This window comes from Amblyomma americanum, chromosome 2 (assembly GCF_052857255.1).
Source record: "Amblyomma americanum isolate KBUSLIRL-KWMA chromosome 2, ASM5285725v1, whole genome shotgun sequence".
In the NCBI taxonomy this organism is placed as follows: Eukaryota; Metazoa; Arthropoda; class Arachnida; order Ixodida; family Ixodidae; genus Amblyomma; species Amblyomma americanum.
Window position 1 is genome coordinate 184,729,657 of NC_135498.1, and position 18,692 is coordinate 184,748,348.

Consider the following 18,692-nt stretch of genomic DNA (forward strand, 5'->3'; position numbering starts at 1 on the left):
ACTTGAAAATCAAAAGACTCGCTAAAATGCAGCATATGGGCTGAATAATAGTAATCACCAACTCCCCGAGTCTGGAGTGAACGATTCTGTAGTTGCCATTTTCGTGTTGTAGCCTTCCAATCCGCCGAAAAGTGGTTGCCTTTCTGTCCGAAGCCTGCTTCTGGCGCGTGGGCCACCTTGGTCAGGTGACGTTGTGACGTCTTTACAAGCTACCCGTTGGATTGCGAGCAAACTGCCCACCATGAAAGTCCAATTTAATGATTAGTCGCGAGAGATGCCCAAGGAACAACATAGGTTTCACAAGCCCTACCGTTGGCAGCACCTGCCATCACAGGGCAGTGGCGCGTGGCTTAACCTCTACGCGTCCCTTCCAGGTATCTGTGAATTTAGAGAATGGCCAATTCTATCGCAGTACAAGTCTAAAATGATGCAATAACAAGCAAACTTACATCATATGACATATCAACTAAGGTAAGTATGTTCAGGCCAAGCAACAGCACAGAAAGTCAAGATAAACCATGCATGCGAAACAGGACTAACGGGGCTAGCGCACGATAATTCTTGGTTACCCCCAAGCCAAACCGCCAGTGATTTTGTTGCTTGGACGTCTACGCCTTACTCAAACACTGAGTGTCAATTCACTACTATGCCTGCTAGAAATTTGGTTCATAAAATCAGGCGCGCGATTGCGCGGTCACAGGTCATACTAGGAACAGAAATAAACCAAGAGATGTTGTTGTTATTTGGAGAGCATGTAACTTTTTTTCTTTTTTAGCACATCGTACATTGCAAGGCGGAGCGAGCGATGATTCAGATCAAGGTGGTTAAAGTGCTGCTTTATTTTCATGGTAAGACTACAGTGGTCGCCTTTGCCCTCTACACTGCGGCACCGCTTTCCTATACCGCAGTTCCAGAGAAAATAGAATATAGACAGAAGATATGACTGTACTGAACTACTCACAGCGTGAATAAAAAAATTCCACACAAACACCACCAACAGGCTTTGATTTGACAGGGGAATTTCGGAAAAGCAATTTTCGTGCTTCACCGAATTGTGCAAAACCTCACTGAGCTGAAATTGGACTTCGTTCCGGCCTAAGAAGGCAGAGAACTTGGGAATTCAACAGCCTTACTAGGTATAATTTCTACCTGTTTTACTCTACACTCTGATCATCCGACGAACTCGGGGCTAATAATGAAAATGTTGCCTGCTGCACCATGCTTCCCTTTGGACTGGCGGCCACCCGCACGGCCCGGCCAGTGGCCCCTTGTTTCACCGAATACTTTACATAATTTTAAAAAGGTTTCTGAGTTAGAAGAGCGCTTTTTTGGGCGGTCTAGTACATCAAGGCGACGGGGAAGGTGTGTTTCACCCTGGTTTCGTGTTCGCCTCGTGTACCTGCAGAGTGTAGAAACATCTTCCCCGGGATCTTCGCCCTAAGAAGTAGCTCTTTAAAACGGGAATTACGAGCGGCACAGACAAAAGCGTTAGCCCGGAGTACGGTTCGGGCCACCACCATTGCCTTCAAACAGTAAATTCTGCCCTCCCTCACCTCATCATGTCTTCCCTCCCTCGCCCTCACATCACCATGTTTTTCCTCCCTCACCCTCGTCCTCACCTATTTTCGTCATCCCATCCTCCCTCACCCTCACCTCACCGAGTGAAATCCTCATGAGGTGAGGGCTAGGACGCCCTCATGAGGTTTCACCCTCGTGAGGATGCCCATCTCTGGTCACGAGCGGTTGCAACCGCACGCTCTCGTCACCTTCCGCGGAACGCGCACGGGGATGCGTCGTGCCTAGCTGCTGGACTGATAGTTCCAGGCAGCGAAGTGAGCGCAGCAAACGCGCACTCTCGGCACCTTCGCCCGCAACTTTCTCGGGGATGGCTTTGCACCAAGAATGCGACGCGCACGGGAAGACCCGGCCGCTATTTTTGGCGCATGCAAATTTTCACCGCCGATGCCTCCGAAGTCCCGCCCCTGCCCTAGCCGGTAAGTCAGAAAGCCTTCTTACGAAGCCTTCTATTTCCGAGGAATGCCTCGCTGATGTTTTGGAGCTAGCTGGCCCGCTCTGTGTATTATTTGCAAGTGTAATAAATAGCATATGGGTGTTCCCGCTTTGCCGCCCGTCCCTAACCCCTCTGCTGTTAGCGAGCGGCAACGCTGCATCCGCGGAGTGGGAGTGCGGGGCTTAAGGCTGTCCTTCATATTTCCACAAAGTAAAGAATGGCACGCACAAGTTTTTTCGTTACGAATTTTTAAATACTCAAAGAAAGCAAAACTTTATGCACTAGATGTGACAATTTGATTAAAAACCTAATTTTCAACTCATTTTGATAAGTCTAGCACAGTATAAAGTGCACAAAATGTTAACAAAATAATATATGCATTACTTGGGTACTGCTATTATTGAGCAACATGTCCCTCAACGTGACCGGAAATGTGTGGGAAGTATGCGGCTTACGCTGTCCCGGCAGGTGGCTTTTCTCATAGCTACCGGTGGGGCTTGAGTCCCAGGTTGCTGTTCCCGAGCAACCTCTCGCGACCAATCAGTCATTGCCCACGGTAGCTAGTTCGCTCACAATCAGGTGGCTAGGTTGTTTTGACGTCACTAGGTCAGATGACTTAGGTGGCACATGGGCCACCTGCTTCACCGCTCACAAGGACGACGAGCAGGACACCGACGACGCCAGATTTTCAACAGAACGGAAGCTTGACACTATTGCGTTAATATTGGCAGTGTTGGGTGGAAATTGTGTAGGCGTTTCCTTTAGCAAAATATGTGATCTTGTTTGCGTAACTTTCCTAAATAGCTTAACTAAGCTTCTCAGTTTCATGGTTCGTACGAAGCCTTACAAAAAGAAATTGGCGGTGGTTTAGCTCTGGTTAAACCTGGAGTGATACGATGGGTACAGCTGGCCGAGTGGAACTTGCTCAGTTGAATTGCAATGTCAGTCTTTCGCCGCTCCGTTTCTCTAGGCGTTCCTTCTTCTTCTTCTTCCCTCTTGACACGGCGCATGCGCACAGCTGTTGCAGCTCGGTTTCGCCGGAGCGCCGCGCCGCCGGAAGCAGCAGCTTCCCCGTACCACGTGACCAGCCATGTGGCTGGTGACGTGACCAGGCACGGCGCCGCGCCGCCGGCAGGTGCTCGACACCACGTGATAGCGTGACGGCGCCAAGGGTGTGACATTCCCGTAGAGCCAATGGGGACGATTTTGAAATGCGACGGTGGCGGTGCCTGGGAGTTGGCGGTAAAGGCATAAATTGCTCAAAACTTTTTGAAACAAGCTCAGCCAAGCCAATCCAGAAAAATCCAATATGGCGGCGTTTGTTTACCTGGCTGGTTGCGGGCGGTTGCTCGCGCGTTCGTGGTGCTGGCGGCCGCTAGCTCGATGCAAGCTTCGTAAATACTGGTGACTTGCTGCTCCCGCGCTGCATTCCCGCTTGATTTCCTAAGTACTTACGACATCTGCTTACCCGCTTTTGCATTTCGATGTGTCTGTTGAGGCAGCACGGTGCATGGTGGCGAGCGGCGCGGCCAGCGCGGCTGATTAGCAGCTGCTTAGGGCGCTCGCTCGAGTACCAAAAACGTAAATAGTTTTCTCCAAAGAACAGTTTATTAAAGGAAACATCAGTAGTGACAATCGATGTACAAAAGTGATTTTAGGCATCTTGGGCATTGCAATATCAGTGACAATCGTTCTAAAAATCAAAATTAATAAATTCCATTATGGAAACCTAGAACACATGAGCGAGTGCACAGAGAATATATACAGGGTACAAAGAGGTAAGGTACTACCAAGGTAGGTCCGGTACATATAAGCATGTGCTACATTCATGTAGCATATGCTTTTGTGCAGGTTCAGATGAACAGCAGTGAAGTACAACATCCGAGATGTATTGAAATGTATCTGTCTGTGGCTATGCATACACACATACAGAGAAGGGCAGCGAAAAGTTTCAGCCTTTCACTCGTTGCATCAGACTAAGGACAACATAATATGCTGCAGTGCTATAACTTAGTAAACAGATGCCATGAAAAGAACTTAGGTAACCTTGGGCACGTTTAGCTCTTGGCAGATGAGTTACAGGCTTGCATGCTTTAGGACACAGCTCGTCTGCCATGCCCTATTTTGGTTTCTTTGTTTTGTAGATACCAAGGGGAGGAAGATGCAACCAGGGCAGGCCGAGAATTGTGTGGAGAAGCGACTTTATGAAAATTCTCTGAACAGTTGTGGCCGTGGCTGGTGACGAACAGTAATTGGAGGTCATTAATTCAGCTTGCGATGACACATTGGGGTGTAACAAAATATGCGTGCGTATAAATAACTCATCTGAGAAATGAAAACGCACAGGGTTCGTAACAGGCCAGTAATGTTTCTCTATGTGGCGTTATACTGCATCTACCACAATGTCCAGTTATTATATTACTGAATGGTAAATTGCAAGTGGTCCGTGTACTGTACAGTATCTGCAAACGCTTATGGACGCCACACAGTTCAGCGTAATGCGCCGGCCGCTGCTATTGTGCCCCTCATGACCCATGTGTTGCTCCAAAAGGTGAAACCCCAAACGCTACAACTTCCAGAAGGAAAAAAAAAGCAACTACAAATAGCACCGCAGCATATTTCGAGCACGCTTGTATTGGACACCAGAAAACATGTCAAACATTTTTCATCTTATGCGTACACCCCTCTTAAATGTTACAGAGCCGAGCACCTGAGCCAGTCCGCGTTTGCTGCCTGTGGGTTCTGCTCTCTGTTTCATACATCAGGTGCAATGCTGTCAAAGCTAGCGCTCTTGTTTGCGCTGCCTGCATCCATGACCAAAAAGTAGTGCGTTCCTTGTGGTGAGCGAAACATGGTGAATGCTTTGCCTACAGGCTTACTACATGACGCATTTGTCATGAGCTTGATTAAATGCACTGTTATTGCTGACGACACGCTGTTGCTTTGTCAATCCTCAGACCACTCGGCCACAAAACAAGCACGGAATAACATACCTCCCTTCATTTTTCCTTGCTGATTACTTTCGTACATTTCACTGTGTTGTACCTTATGTATGAAATGAACTGTAGCTATCACCAATTTTCCCAGCAGCATAACAGAGGGCAAGCCATGACCAGAGGTTGCCAAGTTATATACCACAAGAACTCCTGGGTTCCGCAGAGCACTTTTTGGTTTTTGCGAGCACCTGAATCGATGTATGCTTCAACATTATGGTGTGCTTCACAAATTTACTTTTTGCACAAATGGCACTGTTACTGATCATAAGAACTATGGTTAGCATACAGCCAGTCATTAACTGAATTCTGGCATTCCTTGAAGGGCACTGAGCCTGTATACTTGTCACGCAGGAAGAAAGAGAAGCCAAAACAAAACGGTTTCCCTAGCACCTCTTGTAAGTTGTTAGCATTCAGCAATATTAATTTGAGAACCAATGGTCATAGCAATGCTCATACTAACAAGGCACACAAGGCTTCTAGAAGGCAAACTTGTACTTTGTAAAAGAAGTAACGCAGCAGGAGCAAAAGCAGTCAGTACAGTATATGTGCAATCGGAGCAGAATTATGGATAAACAGGTACATAAATACTTATATACATAAAAAATAAATAGTACAACAAAAAGTTAAAGAGAGAGCACATGTGTAGTAAGTAGGCAGCATTAAAAATCCAAATACAATAATATCCTAACACAGTGCCTCATGAATTTAGCCGGCTAATTTGCGCCTCTTTCTGGCGGGAGCACTCTGTTTTGTTTTTGACGTCATGCTCCTGTTTAAAAAGGAAAGGTGCCAATGCAGCCTTGTGCGGCAGAATAATTTAAGGAATTTTATTTTGCAGCCTAATGAACAGAAAACAGCTTGCTGGTTAGGCATCCTCTCAACAAGATTCCTGGACACATTGGACAAATGAGCACAGCAGGAGATTTCTTTTCTGAAGGCCGAATCCAATTTCTTTATATAATTTAGACATGCCTCAGAAGTTGCGGCAATTGACTGGAAAAGGTGCTCGGGAACACCATTCTCCTTGAGTAGTGCAAAGAATTGGTGTCGTCCATGGAGAGAGCCACCGTCTGCTGCAAGGAGTGTTCCCTCACATGTGCATTCTGTGGTTCTCTGGTCAAGAAAGCTCTTCACAAGAGTGCCAGCGACATGGTACACAACATTTTCGTATACTATGTCAGGGGCATCTTGTGAAGACGCCTGCAAGTCAGATGAACCTGAGCCTTGCTGCCTGCTGTGGCTTGTGCTTGGAGTGCTGCTTGGTGACAATACTGCAGAAACACTCTCCAAGTTGGTGAGGAACGCATGTGTTGTCACTTCGCAGTTTCCTTGCGAAAGTTTGAAAAGTTGGCCAATCCAAATATGTTTTACAGCAGCCACGAATTGGTACACATTAGGTGTCTCATTGCAGCCATGTTTTTGACGAACTATTGCAAAAAAATTTTCCAACGGATCCTGCTGCAACCGACGAGTGAAAAGATGAGTGTAATCGAAATCTGCCTTTAGATCTGTCCACAGCAGAAGTAAGGCTTTGATTGTAATCTGCCAACCTTTGATGGTGTGTGGTTGCTTGTCCAGAGGACCACCAAAATGCCATTGGGCGATCCAATCTATGCACGACTCAAGGAAGACATGATGTTCCGAGCCTTCTGTCATTGCGTACCGCAACTTGTCGTCCTGCTTTTTCAGGGCCGAACTGTTCAGGCAGTCAAAAAGCTTATCCATCCTTTCCGTGAACTCTGCTGTAAATTTTGCATCAACAGGAAGCTCTTGAATGGCAATGAGAGTGAGGAGTGCCACAGATACGGATTCGCTGAACACTTGTGTGGCGTACTTCACTCTCATGTCAGCAAAGGGCATCCTGTAGATGTGTTGCTCTTTTAGTTTTTTTGCCAATCTGCTTTTGAGATGCTCAACTGGTGTTTTGGAGGCCCGATCAATGTGACGAGTTTTTTTGTAAAGGGTTTCGATGTGTGTCCAGTCAACAACCTCAGAGCCAATGGTGAGCTTATGTCGTCGCAAATTATTTCTTGTGCATTTGATTAGGTGTGGGGTGTCAAACATGAAGTATATTTTGCGGTTGTTGACAACAAAATATGGTTCATGGATAGAATGGATGAGCATTCTTGACAGACTCACATTGTTCGACCCTTGATCACAAATGACCGCTTTCACCAGAAGACCTTTGGTTTGAAGCTGCTGAATTAAATCTAATAGCAGCTTGCGCATTGCAAGAACTGAAGTTGCATTGTGGGACGCTGCAAAGGCTACTGGCTGCATCCAACTTCTTGATATGCCAGACACCGCCATAACAAGGGCTATGTTTGCCACACGAGAAGTCCTAGTATTCCCATCATCTGTGAAGCCAATTACAATATCTTTTGATTGATCATACATCAAATTTTTTTTCAAGGATATTTCATCGAATAAAAGACAGCATGCTTTGTCTTGTAGTGGCCAATCTTTTGTAATTGATTCTATTGCATCCATGGCACCTGGAATGATACCAGGTGTCATTGGGATGTCTGCCAGCCAGCGCCTTAGCGTCCTCACATGTGGCAAATGGAGCATTTCTCTGAGGAAGCGATAAGCTTTTGGAGAGTGAAAGAACAAATTGAGAGCGAATTGTTTCATTTGTTTTGACCAGTGCTTTTTGGATTTCGGAAATGAGCAGAGCCTGATTTGAGCTTTAACCAATTCAAAAAGGTCTTGTGGCAAATGCGGTTCAAGCTTGTTGAGAGCCTCCTGCTGCGTTACTCGCCTTGTGTCGTGCCTTTTCCTAAACCGACTCAGTGCCTTTCGGTACCTGTCGCTTCGAGAATGCAACTTCTCGAAGCGCTTTTTGGTGCGAGGGGTGTACACAACTGCGCCCTTCCTCCGCCGACTCTTGGGCGTTCCTGATGCTGGTGTCATCACTGGCTGTCTGACACTCTCTTTGGCACCGCTGAGGCCACTAGGACCAACTTCAGCTGCAAAAAATATATAAAAAAAGCATATTTATGTTTGCCTCAGAGCGAGACCTACATCTACATCCCTCACAAAATCAAGATTAGGGTGCAGTCACAGGGCTACAGGTTGCCAAACTTGCAGGGCAATGTTTTTGTGTGAAATGATGAATACAGTCGTGCCCCGTTAATATGATCCTCGCTGATAGGGACAGTTTTTTCTGGCGACCAACTTTACGCCTCGCTTAAATGGAAACTAGTTGCTCGTAATACAGACAGGGTAATAGTTAATGGATCTCATTGTTATCCATGTGTTTTGCCTGCTTAATATTCAGAGCAATTTTTCATGACAAGCTTGAGTTAAGCAAATGGAAAAAACCAGAAATATTTATGTGCAGTAAAGCGATACCTACACGCTGTTACGGGCCTGCCGATACCCATCATGATTATATCAAGGTTACCGATGCATACTTTTTCATTGCAGTGGAAGGTTGTAGTTTGCAATAAATTCTAATGTTTTCTTGAGTACTTACCATAATCAGGTGAGTCCCATGATGCTGATGCAATCACTCTGATGGGTGTGCTTTGGGCAGCACCTGTCAAATAAATAAACACACTGTGGGAGGCTTCAACCAAGTATTTTAATTCTCAGGTGCACATTTTTAGCCTGGCTACGCAGCGTGTATGTGAATGGTAAGCAACAGGCTAGTGAAGCAATTTCCACAACAAGTACCTGAGAAGGCTATCCAATGTTTTCATTGAGCTGAATGAAAAATTACCTGTAAATATAATTCTGTACAGATAACACAGGGGTCCACCACGTAAACAATGCATTCATACATATGCACACAGAAAAATATATGAAATACTAGTTGGTGAGCATAAAGTTAACACTTGTTTCTTCTCTTCTGAAACAAATGTCTGGCATCCGAAGTAGTGGTACAGTAAGATGTGCCGACGTGCACCTAATTATTGCACACCACGACATAATTGCACACTGCTGCTATTGCAGAGGGTTAATTTATTACGTGCAAATCTGCAGCAATAGTGCTGCAGTCCATTGTTGAATTTTCATAGATTATCACTGCACTATTAGTGCATTGCACCTACCTTCTTCGTCAGCTGGGGGAGGGGGCGTAGTCTGCACATCAGTGAGCTGCGGGGCACGTGAAGAGTGTGGGTCGTCTGCAATTAAACGACCGCTTAGACACTCCCAATCTAAAGAAATCAGCCAGCAAAGTAATTACATATGTTTATTTTTTTGTGCTATGACAGAGCCCTCAGCATAAGTAATACTGCATTACAGGGTTAGCCTGAACCAAATGAAAAGTTCTTCATTTCAAGCTGTAATGTAAAACAGATCCTGACTTAGTGCACCTACCTGTGTCATGGACAGCAGAATCTGCACCAGCAATTGTGCCTAGCCCAAGTGTTGATGGCAACGGCAAGTAGTCTGAAATATAGGTACCACTTAGTTACTCCCAAGGAAAACAAACCAACTGGTGTAGTGAGACATTAGGAATGTTTTCCTATGCAAGATTGCAGGAAGACTTACCGTGACCAAGCATGACTTCCACTGGTGCAGCAGTGGACTGTAGTGGTGAAGCGGATTCAATGCCTATGCGAACAAGGAAAAAAAGATAGCCAATCAAGCTCTGCATAGAAGCACCTTCTGCTCAGTGCACAGTATGGCCTTGATGTTCTATTTGGAACGGTTTCTCTTGCTGGGAGTTAGTGTGATCTTAAATTGGGCTTAAATCGTTTTTGTGAGTTTGTAGGCAGTTACGATTAAAAAGGAAAAATTTGTGCGATCAATATACCGCGACATACAAAATAGCGCAGCAGCACACAGGAAGAAGAATGAAAACACACAAACGAACACTTTACTGTGAACCACGAGGCCATAAATTCACTTGATGTGCATTGTAGGAAATACAAATCAAACTGCAAACCTATCTATGAAGCGTGCAATGTCACCACTATTAATGCTTGCAAACTTATTCCCGAAATCATTCAGGAAGAAATCAGATAGCCTAAGTGACATGTGCATCGCTAAATATCCTGGCGGGTTGCTCCTCAAAGAACCATTTTTACCTTAGAAACCGGTAAAATGTTTACCCTCCATGCTTGCACAATATGCGGCCACTTCATGTATAATTACCGCCTCGTGTGTCACAATAAGCTGCTGGCAGTTTGTGCGTGTGTGTGTTCTTTCTTGACCCTGTGTGCTATTTTGGAGTGAATTCGCGCAGTCTGCCCTCTATTCACCGCAGCGAACAGTAAGTAATAATGACAAGAATACTAAACATAGAGTTATAAAAATTATTTTCCTCACTGCTGCTGGAGTGCACTATCCAGCATCTGATTGTTAATATGGTTAAGAGAAATTTAAGCTACAACATGGTACACAACTGCAGTCTGATGCAACTGAAACAATGGCCACATGACATTGAAGCAGGAAAGTTTTGTGCCCGGGAAGTGATGTTTGCAGTTAGCCTCTATGAATGCAATTGTTCCCTTTGGTCTTACATTTACAGGATGGGTTTTTCTGAAAATAGTGCCCTCACCTTGTGCCGCACCTCCTTCATAGAAATCTGCAACAAAAAAGCCACAGGATATACTGAGGGATCAAGCTTGGGAAGAATTTACTGGGAGAGGAATTTTGCTTACCCGGGTGCACCAAGGCTCTCAGACGAGGCTCATGCACCTTCACGGAAGGGACTGCTTCATGCGTGAGCCTTGTGCAGGCATCACTAGTGAAGCAATCCCTCGTGAAGTGCTTTGAGCAGAGCCTGTATGTTTTGTAGACCTTTTCCCTTGGTGTCTCCAGGAGTTCAAGCCTATTGGCATATTTCAGCCAAATGGAGAATCTGAAAAACAGCCAAACAACATGATTTCATACATTTTAAAGGTTTGCATACCTCACTTCAGGAATGCTTATTAGCATCTCCTTACACAGCAAAGGGGTACGAACATTATATAACATATATGCGTGAAAACAACTGTGGCAGGATGCAAGCAAAATAAGACAGCAGTTTGTAACAATGTGCCACAGCCTGCTAGTCTATTGCTATGCTGGCCAATCGAAACGATGAATGAAATCACCTTTTTAATGTCTGGCTATGATCGACAAGCCAGAACCTTTAAAATTCTTGAGCTTATGTTTTCTTTTGTGATCTGCTTTTGGTTTAGGTAACAATAACTAGTTCTTTGTTCCAACTGCTTTTTGGGTGCGGCATAATTTTGTGCAGCAGATAGAAATGGGGACAGAGCTTCACTGCAGACTTAAGCTCTATCTGATCATAGCAATTATTCCACTCACACTTTTCTCTAGGTAACTGCATACTAACCACCACCCATGATTCGTTCTTTTCTAATTCCTCCATTAAACACAAGTGCCAATGTAGCTATACTATGGCAGACAGCTGCTTGCCCACAAATTTGAAGTCTGGATTAAGAACAGCAGGTAAATGAACCAGTAGGCACAGTTTTTCATCTTTTGCTTTCACTGTGATCAAATGGGAAGTGTGAAAGGGATGTGAGCAGAACATCAACAGGAAACACTGCTCTTTCAAGAAACTGAAGGTGCAGGCAAATAGCATGGGTCCAGAAGAAGGGGAAAAAAGTGCTTAAGCAAGGGAAATGTCCCAAAAAAGACACAGACAAGAAGAAAGCGACCTTCGCCTTCCCCTCACCCACCCGCCGGAAACGAGCGTTTCCGGCGTACTAGGCGAAACTATTTGCGAGCTTCCCAAAAGCTGTCAAGGACAAGGCGCGAGATAAGAGACATATGTGAGGAGATGGGAATAATGCGGAGAGTTCAGAGCCCTCCAAGGTCAGTCGTGCGCCCCGCGAGCGAGCAGCGTAGAGGACAGCCGGGGTGGAGTGTGGAGCGAAATTTACAATGCTGGAGCGGCAGCACTACGGTAGGCAATAGTTTCGAGAAACGCTTCCACGGAGTACATGGGTGGTTGAGCGCGGATATCGCGAGGAAAAGCTCCGGTAAAAGTAAGAAAAACAAGACCGGCGGACTTTCTATATGCGGCTCACGGCGTGCAATGGACTTTCAGCGCGGTGTCCAACACTAGTGGTGTTAGTCTGAACAGCTCGATAATTTATGTGACGTGCATCACTGCTGCAGAAACCATGCACGAACACGCAAGAAATAATATTCAAGCGCGCTGAACTCCGTAAAGAAACAGCCAAACTGAGCATTACAATTACTCCGCTGACGACGCTATAGGCACAGAAGTTAGAATATTCATATTTAAAATACACTCTGAGGGCACCGGAATCTGCGGGGAATAAGCTTTTAAAGGCAGCGAGAAAAGTCAGTGAGTCAGACACACACACACACACACATGCGAACAAGCAAGCAAGGTAACTAACGGTCCCACGCTTATGAGAGGCAACGGCTGTTGGGCCATCTCAAACTGCAGCACCTTCCCTTAATTTTGCTTTAATGTCCTTAAACGTACTTATCAAACTCATCTCGCAAAACCAAAGCCACTGCAGTAAACAGCGCCAGGTAAAACTAGTTCTATTCCGTCGGCAATTTCAAATGGTAACGACCAAGGGCGGTCAAAACAAAGGCACAACGGTCGCCAACGGCTATGCAAAGAGGGATACGATAGTCAGTGAATTCATAAATACCTGTGGTCAGAAGGAAATCTGAAGAGATGTTCTCCACTCTTGCCGGATGTGCTGCACCACTTCGCGCAACAATACATATGCGACATGACGCTGAGGACGTTAATCACGCTGGTCCAGTGCGCACGTCGCGTCGGCAGTCGCTCGCGTAGTTTCGGTATGCTTGCGCCGGTCGCTGTCGTCTGCTGCCACTGCGCTGCAGCGTTGCCCGCGGCGGCGCTGGCGGCGCAGACGCGTTGTGTCATTTTCGCAATTTATTTCTTTGATATACTATTTTTAATGCTTACGACTGGTTATATTTTCATTCATAAGCATGTTTGTGTTGTCTACTATGGTCGAGAAATTTTACTTTTTATTAGGCTTGACTCCAGCCGCGTTTGCCGCCAGATACTAGGATCGCTGCAATCGTTCCGACCGTGGCGACACTTACGGCACGGACGCGCAACTTGCAACATGCCACAGCACTGACGGCGCGGCCACGGGGAGACGGCGCCGCCACGCTGAAGGCTCGACATCCTACCGTAATGTAGCTATCGCTACAAAATTGGAGGGGACACATTTGCTGCGCCTGAAGGGCACGACGCGATAGCGTGAGTTTGTTAATGCTTATATATGCGCAATGGGCAATTCTTGACTTCACATTCATGGGGCCCTCATACCACTCTTGACACAGTGCTGCACCGGTTAAGGGGTGCTCCACTGCCCTGCGATGGCAGGTGGTGCAACTAGTGGAACTTGCGAAACCCAGGTGGCTGTTCCCGAGCAACCTCTCCCGGCAATTATTAATTTAACTGCCACCTGACACACAGTGGTTAGTTTGCTCATAACCCGATGGGCTAATTGTAATGACGACACAAGGTCACGTGGCATAGGTGGCCCACTTAGGCTGTTTCTCCACTCTCGCTCATGTGCCACATATCATATGCGTGCTGCCAGGCCTCAAACGACGATGCCGGATAATTTTTTGCGGCCGGGGGGGGGGGGACTAACGCTGTCGCGTTAAAAACGGTGGTTACGCTTAAGTCAGTTTAAGAGTACAATGAGACTGCATTTAGATTTCACATTATTCGCAGCTTGTGCTGCAAGTACTGTGTACGTCGGAGTGTCTTTGCAACATTCGGTCCATCGGCCGTCTTTTTCTGTCTGCTATCTACTGTAGCTAGTATCCTTTAAGCTCTCATGGTGCTGAGAATTGTATATTGCACATTGGTTTTGGATTTGTGATTTTGATTTTCTCTCTAAGTAGTTGATGACCCAGTGTGACGTCTCAAGGTCACATTACATCTATCGCACATAGAATTGAATTTTCATGGCGGGCAGGTGCTCACAATCCGGTGGCCAGGTTGCCACGTGCAGCGGTGGGCAGGTTACGACGTCACAAGTTGACATGACCCATCTCGACCAATGAGGTGTGTTCATCAGCACAGGTTGTGATGGCATCACAAGGTCGCGTGCCTTATCTCGACCAATCAGCGAATTTCCTAACATTAGATGACGGACTTTGCTCCTGGCGTGAACTCTAATGCTATCGCATCACAGCTGTGCTCGGCAAAGGGCATGACGTATAAAAATAATTGGCCGTGGTTTAGCTCTGGTTAAACCTGGAGTGACGCGATAGCTACAGCTGGACAAGTGGAACTTGCAAAATCAGTCTTTCGCCGCTCCGTTTCGCTGGGCGTTCCTTCATCTTCGTCGCACTTGACACGGCGCATGCGCACAGCTGTGGCAGCTCGGTTTCGCCGGCGCACCGCGCCGCCGGCAGCAGCAGGTGCTCCGCATCACGTGACCAGCCACGTGACCAACCACATTATGAACCACGTGATCAGCCAGGGCACCGCGCTGGCGGCAGCTGCTCCGCACCACGTGACCAACCAAGTGTCAGCGTGACAGAAATGTCACCGTAATGTAGCTATCGCAACAAAACTTCAAACTTACAGCGGCTGCCCATATGCGGTGTACCATCTGACCATACTTAATGGTGGCCCAAAGGCCTCGCACGATTAGTGCACGGCGTCGGTCATTCAACCTGTGCGTCTTCCTCGCAAAGAACATTTCATAACGGCGTTCGCGAGTAGCACTCTGGACGAGCTTCTCGAAGGCGCACATGTAATCGTCTGCGCTCCTTTCAACGGCATGATACAACAACCTGGGGCAATAAAACGTTTACGAGACGCGGGTGTGCGCAGGAAAATTATTTCAGCGTCGTTACGTAACCTTTACCGCCTGAAATGTGACGCGATATGAGAGGATGTGCCTGTTTTATCTGCTGGTAACAATACCACGCTACTGGGCGCCTAGGCAGAACGGCGATATATATTTTTCCATAGCACGCGTCCCGTTATAGTTTGATCAGGACAGTACATGTGTATTGCGGGAAAACCGGTACGGCATGTGGTGTGGTTTTTATTTCCTGGAAGCAAAGAATGATAAATGCTACGAAAAAGATAATGCACGGCTATTTTACGACGGGAAGCGGGGATAGGCAGGCTAATCAGTGCGCTTATGCTGAAATGCTACGACTGCGAGATTAAGTGAGCATAAATCTTGCAGTGTGGTTTCGAAGGATTCGAGGGTCGTGCGGTACTATTATTCCTTTCCAAATGGACCTCAATAGATAAAGAACACGAAGGGTAACTTTAACGTGTCAGATGGCGTATGAAAACGAAGTTAGAAACAGTGAGCGAAGATAAAACTGACATTCATAGCTAAAAAAAGAAAGAGAAACAGGCAACAATGGCGCATTATGCTGTACAGTAACGGTGAGAGAAGGACTGAAGTGTCAACATGGGCGAAAGTGCTCACCCGGGTAAGAAAGTTCCCCCTGGTGCAGTGCGATTGAAGAGGGGCGGACACAATCTTGAACGATTTTGTAATGCACAGCCCCTCGTTTATCTCACCTGTGCGCTTTTTGTAAGCTCTTAGTATGCTGCACCGGCCCAAGAAAGGAATACAGTCAATACACGACGCGCAATTCACTGCCATATTACTCCCGGTTCCAGTCCGGAGGTCAACCTCGTGTTCCAACAACCGGTCGTTTATGCCCACGTAGTATCTGCCACAAGAAAGGGGGATTATGTATACGACCCCTGTCTTGCATGTGACGAAGGGCTTGCTATGCTTCTTAGCGCAGCCTGATTGCCTCTTCTGGGCCAGGCTGACCTTGCGGCAGAGCTGTGCAAGTTTCTTCGGGGCCGAGAACACCGAACGCACTCCTGTTTTTCTGACAATCTTCTTCGAACTATGCGCAAACCGATAAATGCAGGGGATTACTGCAGTCTTCACGCCTTTACAGATTAGCCTTGAAGGTCTGATAGCAGCTATTCGGCGATGTTTCGCAGCAGATGGGCCGGGTACCCAGCGGTGTGCGAAGGCTAAAGCAGGCTTCATGCTCACAAGACCCTGTCGACAGTAACCCTGCGGCCCCTTAGATTAACCAAGGAAGTTCTTATTGAAGGCAAAAATCGCCAAATCGGATTGTTTCACCTCAAACAGTTTCTCCTCCCAGAGCATGTTTGTTGGCGCTATGATCCACGTTCGCGAAAAATTCTCTAAAAGTTGGTGAAACGAGGCGGTGTATGATAGTCGTCATGAAGAGCGCTTCAGGTCTGCTTCAGTGTCCTAGAAAACTAATGGCAGTTACTTATGCTTGCACTGCATTGCGGTAGTGCGTTCCAATTATTGATGGCAGCAAACTGAAATGGATGAGCGCCATATTTAGTTCTAATGCGCGGGGCCTATAGACAGCTGTAGATGACCGAGTAGAGTAATTAGTGCTGCGTTGCAGAAATGTTACCGTAGGGCAAATTACTATACCATTCAGTACGTTAAACATTAAATTGGTAACGCAATACAATACTGGACGATTTTATCGACGTTCAGAAAATTAGGTGCCGGTAAGGTGAAAGCAACAGAATCTCCTTCGTGCAAAAATACTATGCGCAAATCAGTATTTTGGCGACCTGTAATGGATGTAATGTTGAACGATAAGTTAAGCCGTACACAGCAAGTGCAAAAATAATATGGGAATGTGCAAAAAGGTTATCAGTCGTCACCAATGTTTTCATTGGAAAAAGATGTCATCTATGAAATATGGGCATATTTCTGTAAATCTTGAGCGCCAAGATAATTGATTGTCATTCACAACTAAAAGAAATTTCGTTTCATTAACTCTTTGCAAGCCGGTGTTATTCGTGAAAAGATCTTAAACTTTTAGCAGAGAGGTTGTTGTTGCACCGAAAATTATTTATTTATTTGATTGATACTGTCGATACCGTCCGGGATCTTAAGAGAAAGAGCATATAAAAATACAATGACAATCAAGTGTGACAATGATCAAATATTCAAAATGCACAATAATACAACGCATAAAATTTATATATCCGCGCGAACGAAGTTAAAAACACTACACTGAAGTGCATGTTAGAAGAATTGGGTTGGCCAGATAATTAAACAAAAATACACAAAAGGTAGGAACAAATTCATAAAGACAAACAAGGATTTCTGAGATGTAAGTAATTTGTTTTCATCGCTGCGATAAAGGCATTTAGTGATGAGCTGGTGCCCATGTCCAACGCGTTCCATTCGCGTACAGTCCACGGGAAAAATGAACACCTGAAAGAGTCAGTACGGAATGTAAACTCGTTTAGAGTGTGTGCAAGGTTATAACGTTTATATTTCGATATGTGTAGTGAAGAATCCAGTTTTAATTGGTTGCGTATATGTTGGCACATAGTTTTAAGGCGCACAAGTTTGGCTCTATTTGTTTTAGTTTATTTACAGTAGGCCCTACAGCGACGAAGCATTTTAGCATGGGAGTGGGCACAGCATAATGTGACCAGTACGTGAATATAATCACACCAAATGGGAGGGATGACTAAGGGGCAAAGCTTCAAGGTCAGTAGAACAGAAAAAAACACACAAAAAAAGCATGCATGCGCTTCAGGAAAAAGCGTACAGTCAGCGGTTTCAAAGAACAGTGCCAATACAAATCATTGATGAAATTTAAAAATACATCTCAGAGAGCACCCACAACTTCAACCGGCAACTTATTCCATTCAGAAACACTACAGGGAAAAAAAGTATACTTTGAGTAGTCTGTTTTTCAGGAAATTTCGCGTATTTTGAAACTGTGGTCTCTTCTGTTTTGAAACATAATGGGGAGGTAAGAGGTATGTAAGCTTGTCAATGCCTGTCGAGTCAGTGTATATTGCATGCAGTAGTTTCAGGCGTTGCTTCTGGCGTCTTATGTGTAGCAGTTCTAGTCCGACGTGTTTCTTTATTTCCTTACCGCTGAAGTGTCCAGAGTACTTGCCTTGATAGAGATCTGGCAGCGCGGTTTTCTCTGGCTTCTATTTTATCAATCAGGTACCACTGGTAGGGATTCCATAATGCGGATACATATTCTAATTGCGGCCTTACCAGCAACTTTTGTACTCTTTTTTTATATCATTCATGTGCATGAAGCGATATCATTGCTTTATTTTGAAGAGTTAGTGATGATGATTATGGATTTTTATGGCGCAAGGGCAGCTATGGCCAAAGAGCGCCATGTCACAAGGTATTTTTTCTTCTTCTCAAGGTGGGGTCAGAGACCCATTTCCCAAGCATTTCACCCTAAATAAGCCGAGCACCAGACCAGGGGAAAGCTTGTACCCATTGTATCACCGGTGGGTACCCGGCGGCACTGGGGATCGAACCCCGCACCTCCCGCATACGAGGCGGATGCTCAACCACTTGGCCACCTCTGCGGTTATTGTCACAAAATTCGGCGCATTTTCGAAAACAAAAACGGCGCTGCGCCTAAGCAATCGCGCCCGCGCACGGTAAAATAGAACAAAACCAGCGGGGAACGACCAGGAGAGTGCTTAGCTTTGAGTACAGCTGCAACTCAGCTCGTCCGCGCGACGCCGAGGTCGGCATGGCCGCGCGCGGTGTCGATTTTTCTCGAATGTTGGAGTTTTTGCTTGTTGTCGACGGAAAGGGGGTAACCTTGTCCGCTCCAAAGTCATACCCTCTCCCCTTGGCTCCTGCGCCGATGACTCAGCGCTCTGAGAATGACGTAATTTTTCTGGACGGTGATTTCCGCGCTCG

The 18,692-nt window shown here is 46.0% G+C and overlaps 1 protein-coding gene across 2 annotated transcripts; it reads right to left on the reverse strand.

Moving 5' to 3' along the window:
* Window positions 1-7,978: 7,978 nt before the first annotated feature.
* LOC144122084 (uncharacterized) lies at window positions 7,979-12,983 on the reverse strand. 2 transcript variants are annotated; one of them, XM_077655599.1, is made up of 7 exons: window positions 12,606-12,983; window positions 10,623-10,822; window positions 10,520-10,546; window positions 9,508-9,570; window positions 9,334-9,405; window positions 9,063-9,137; window positions 7,979-8,548 (listed from the first exon to the last, which is right to left on the reverse strand). In XM_077655599.1, exons 1-7 carry the CDS (start codon window positions 12,845-12,847, stop codon window positions 8,463-8,465), a joined length of 765 nt encoding a protein of 254 aa, XP_077511725.1. In that variant the 5' UTR covers window positions 12,848-12,983; the 3' UTR covers window positions 7,979-8,462. The 2 variants fall into 2 exon arrangements, with proteins under 2 accessions (XP_077511725.1, XP_077511726.1); XM_077655600.1 differs by having other exon boundaries at window positions 8,471-8,568.
* Window positions 12,984-18,692: the final 5,709 nt, after the last annotated feature.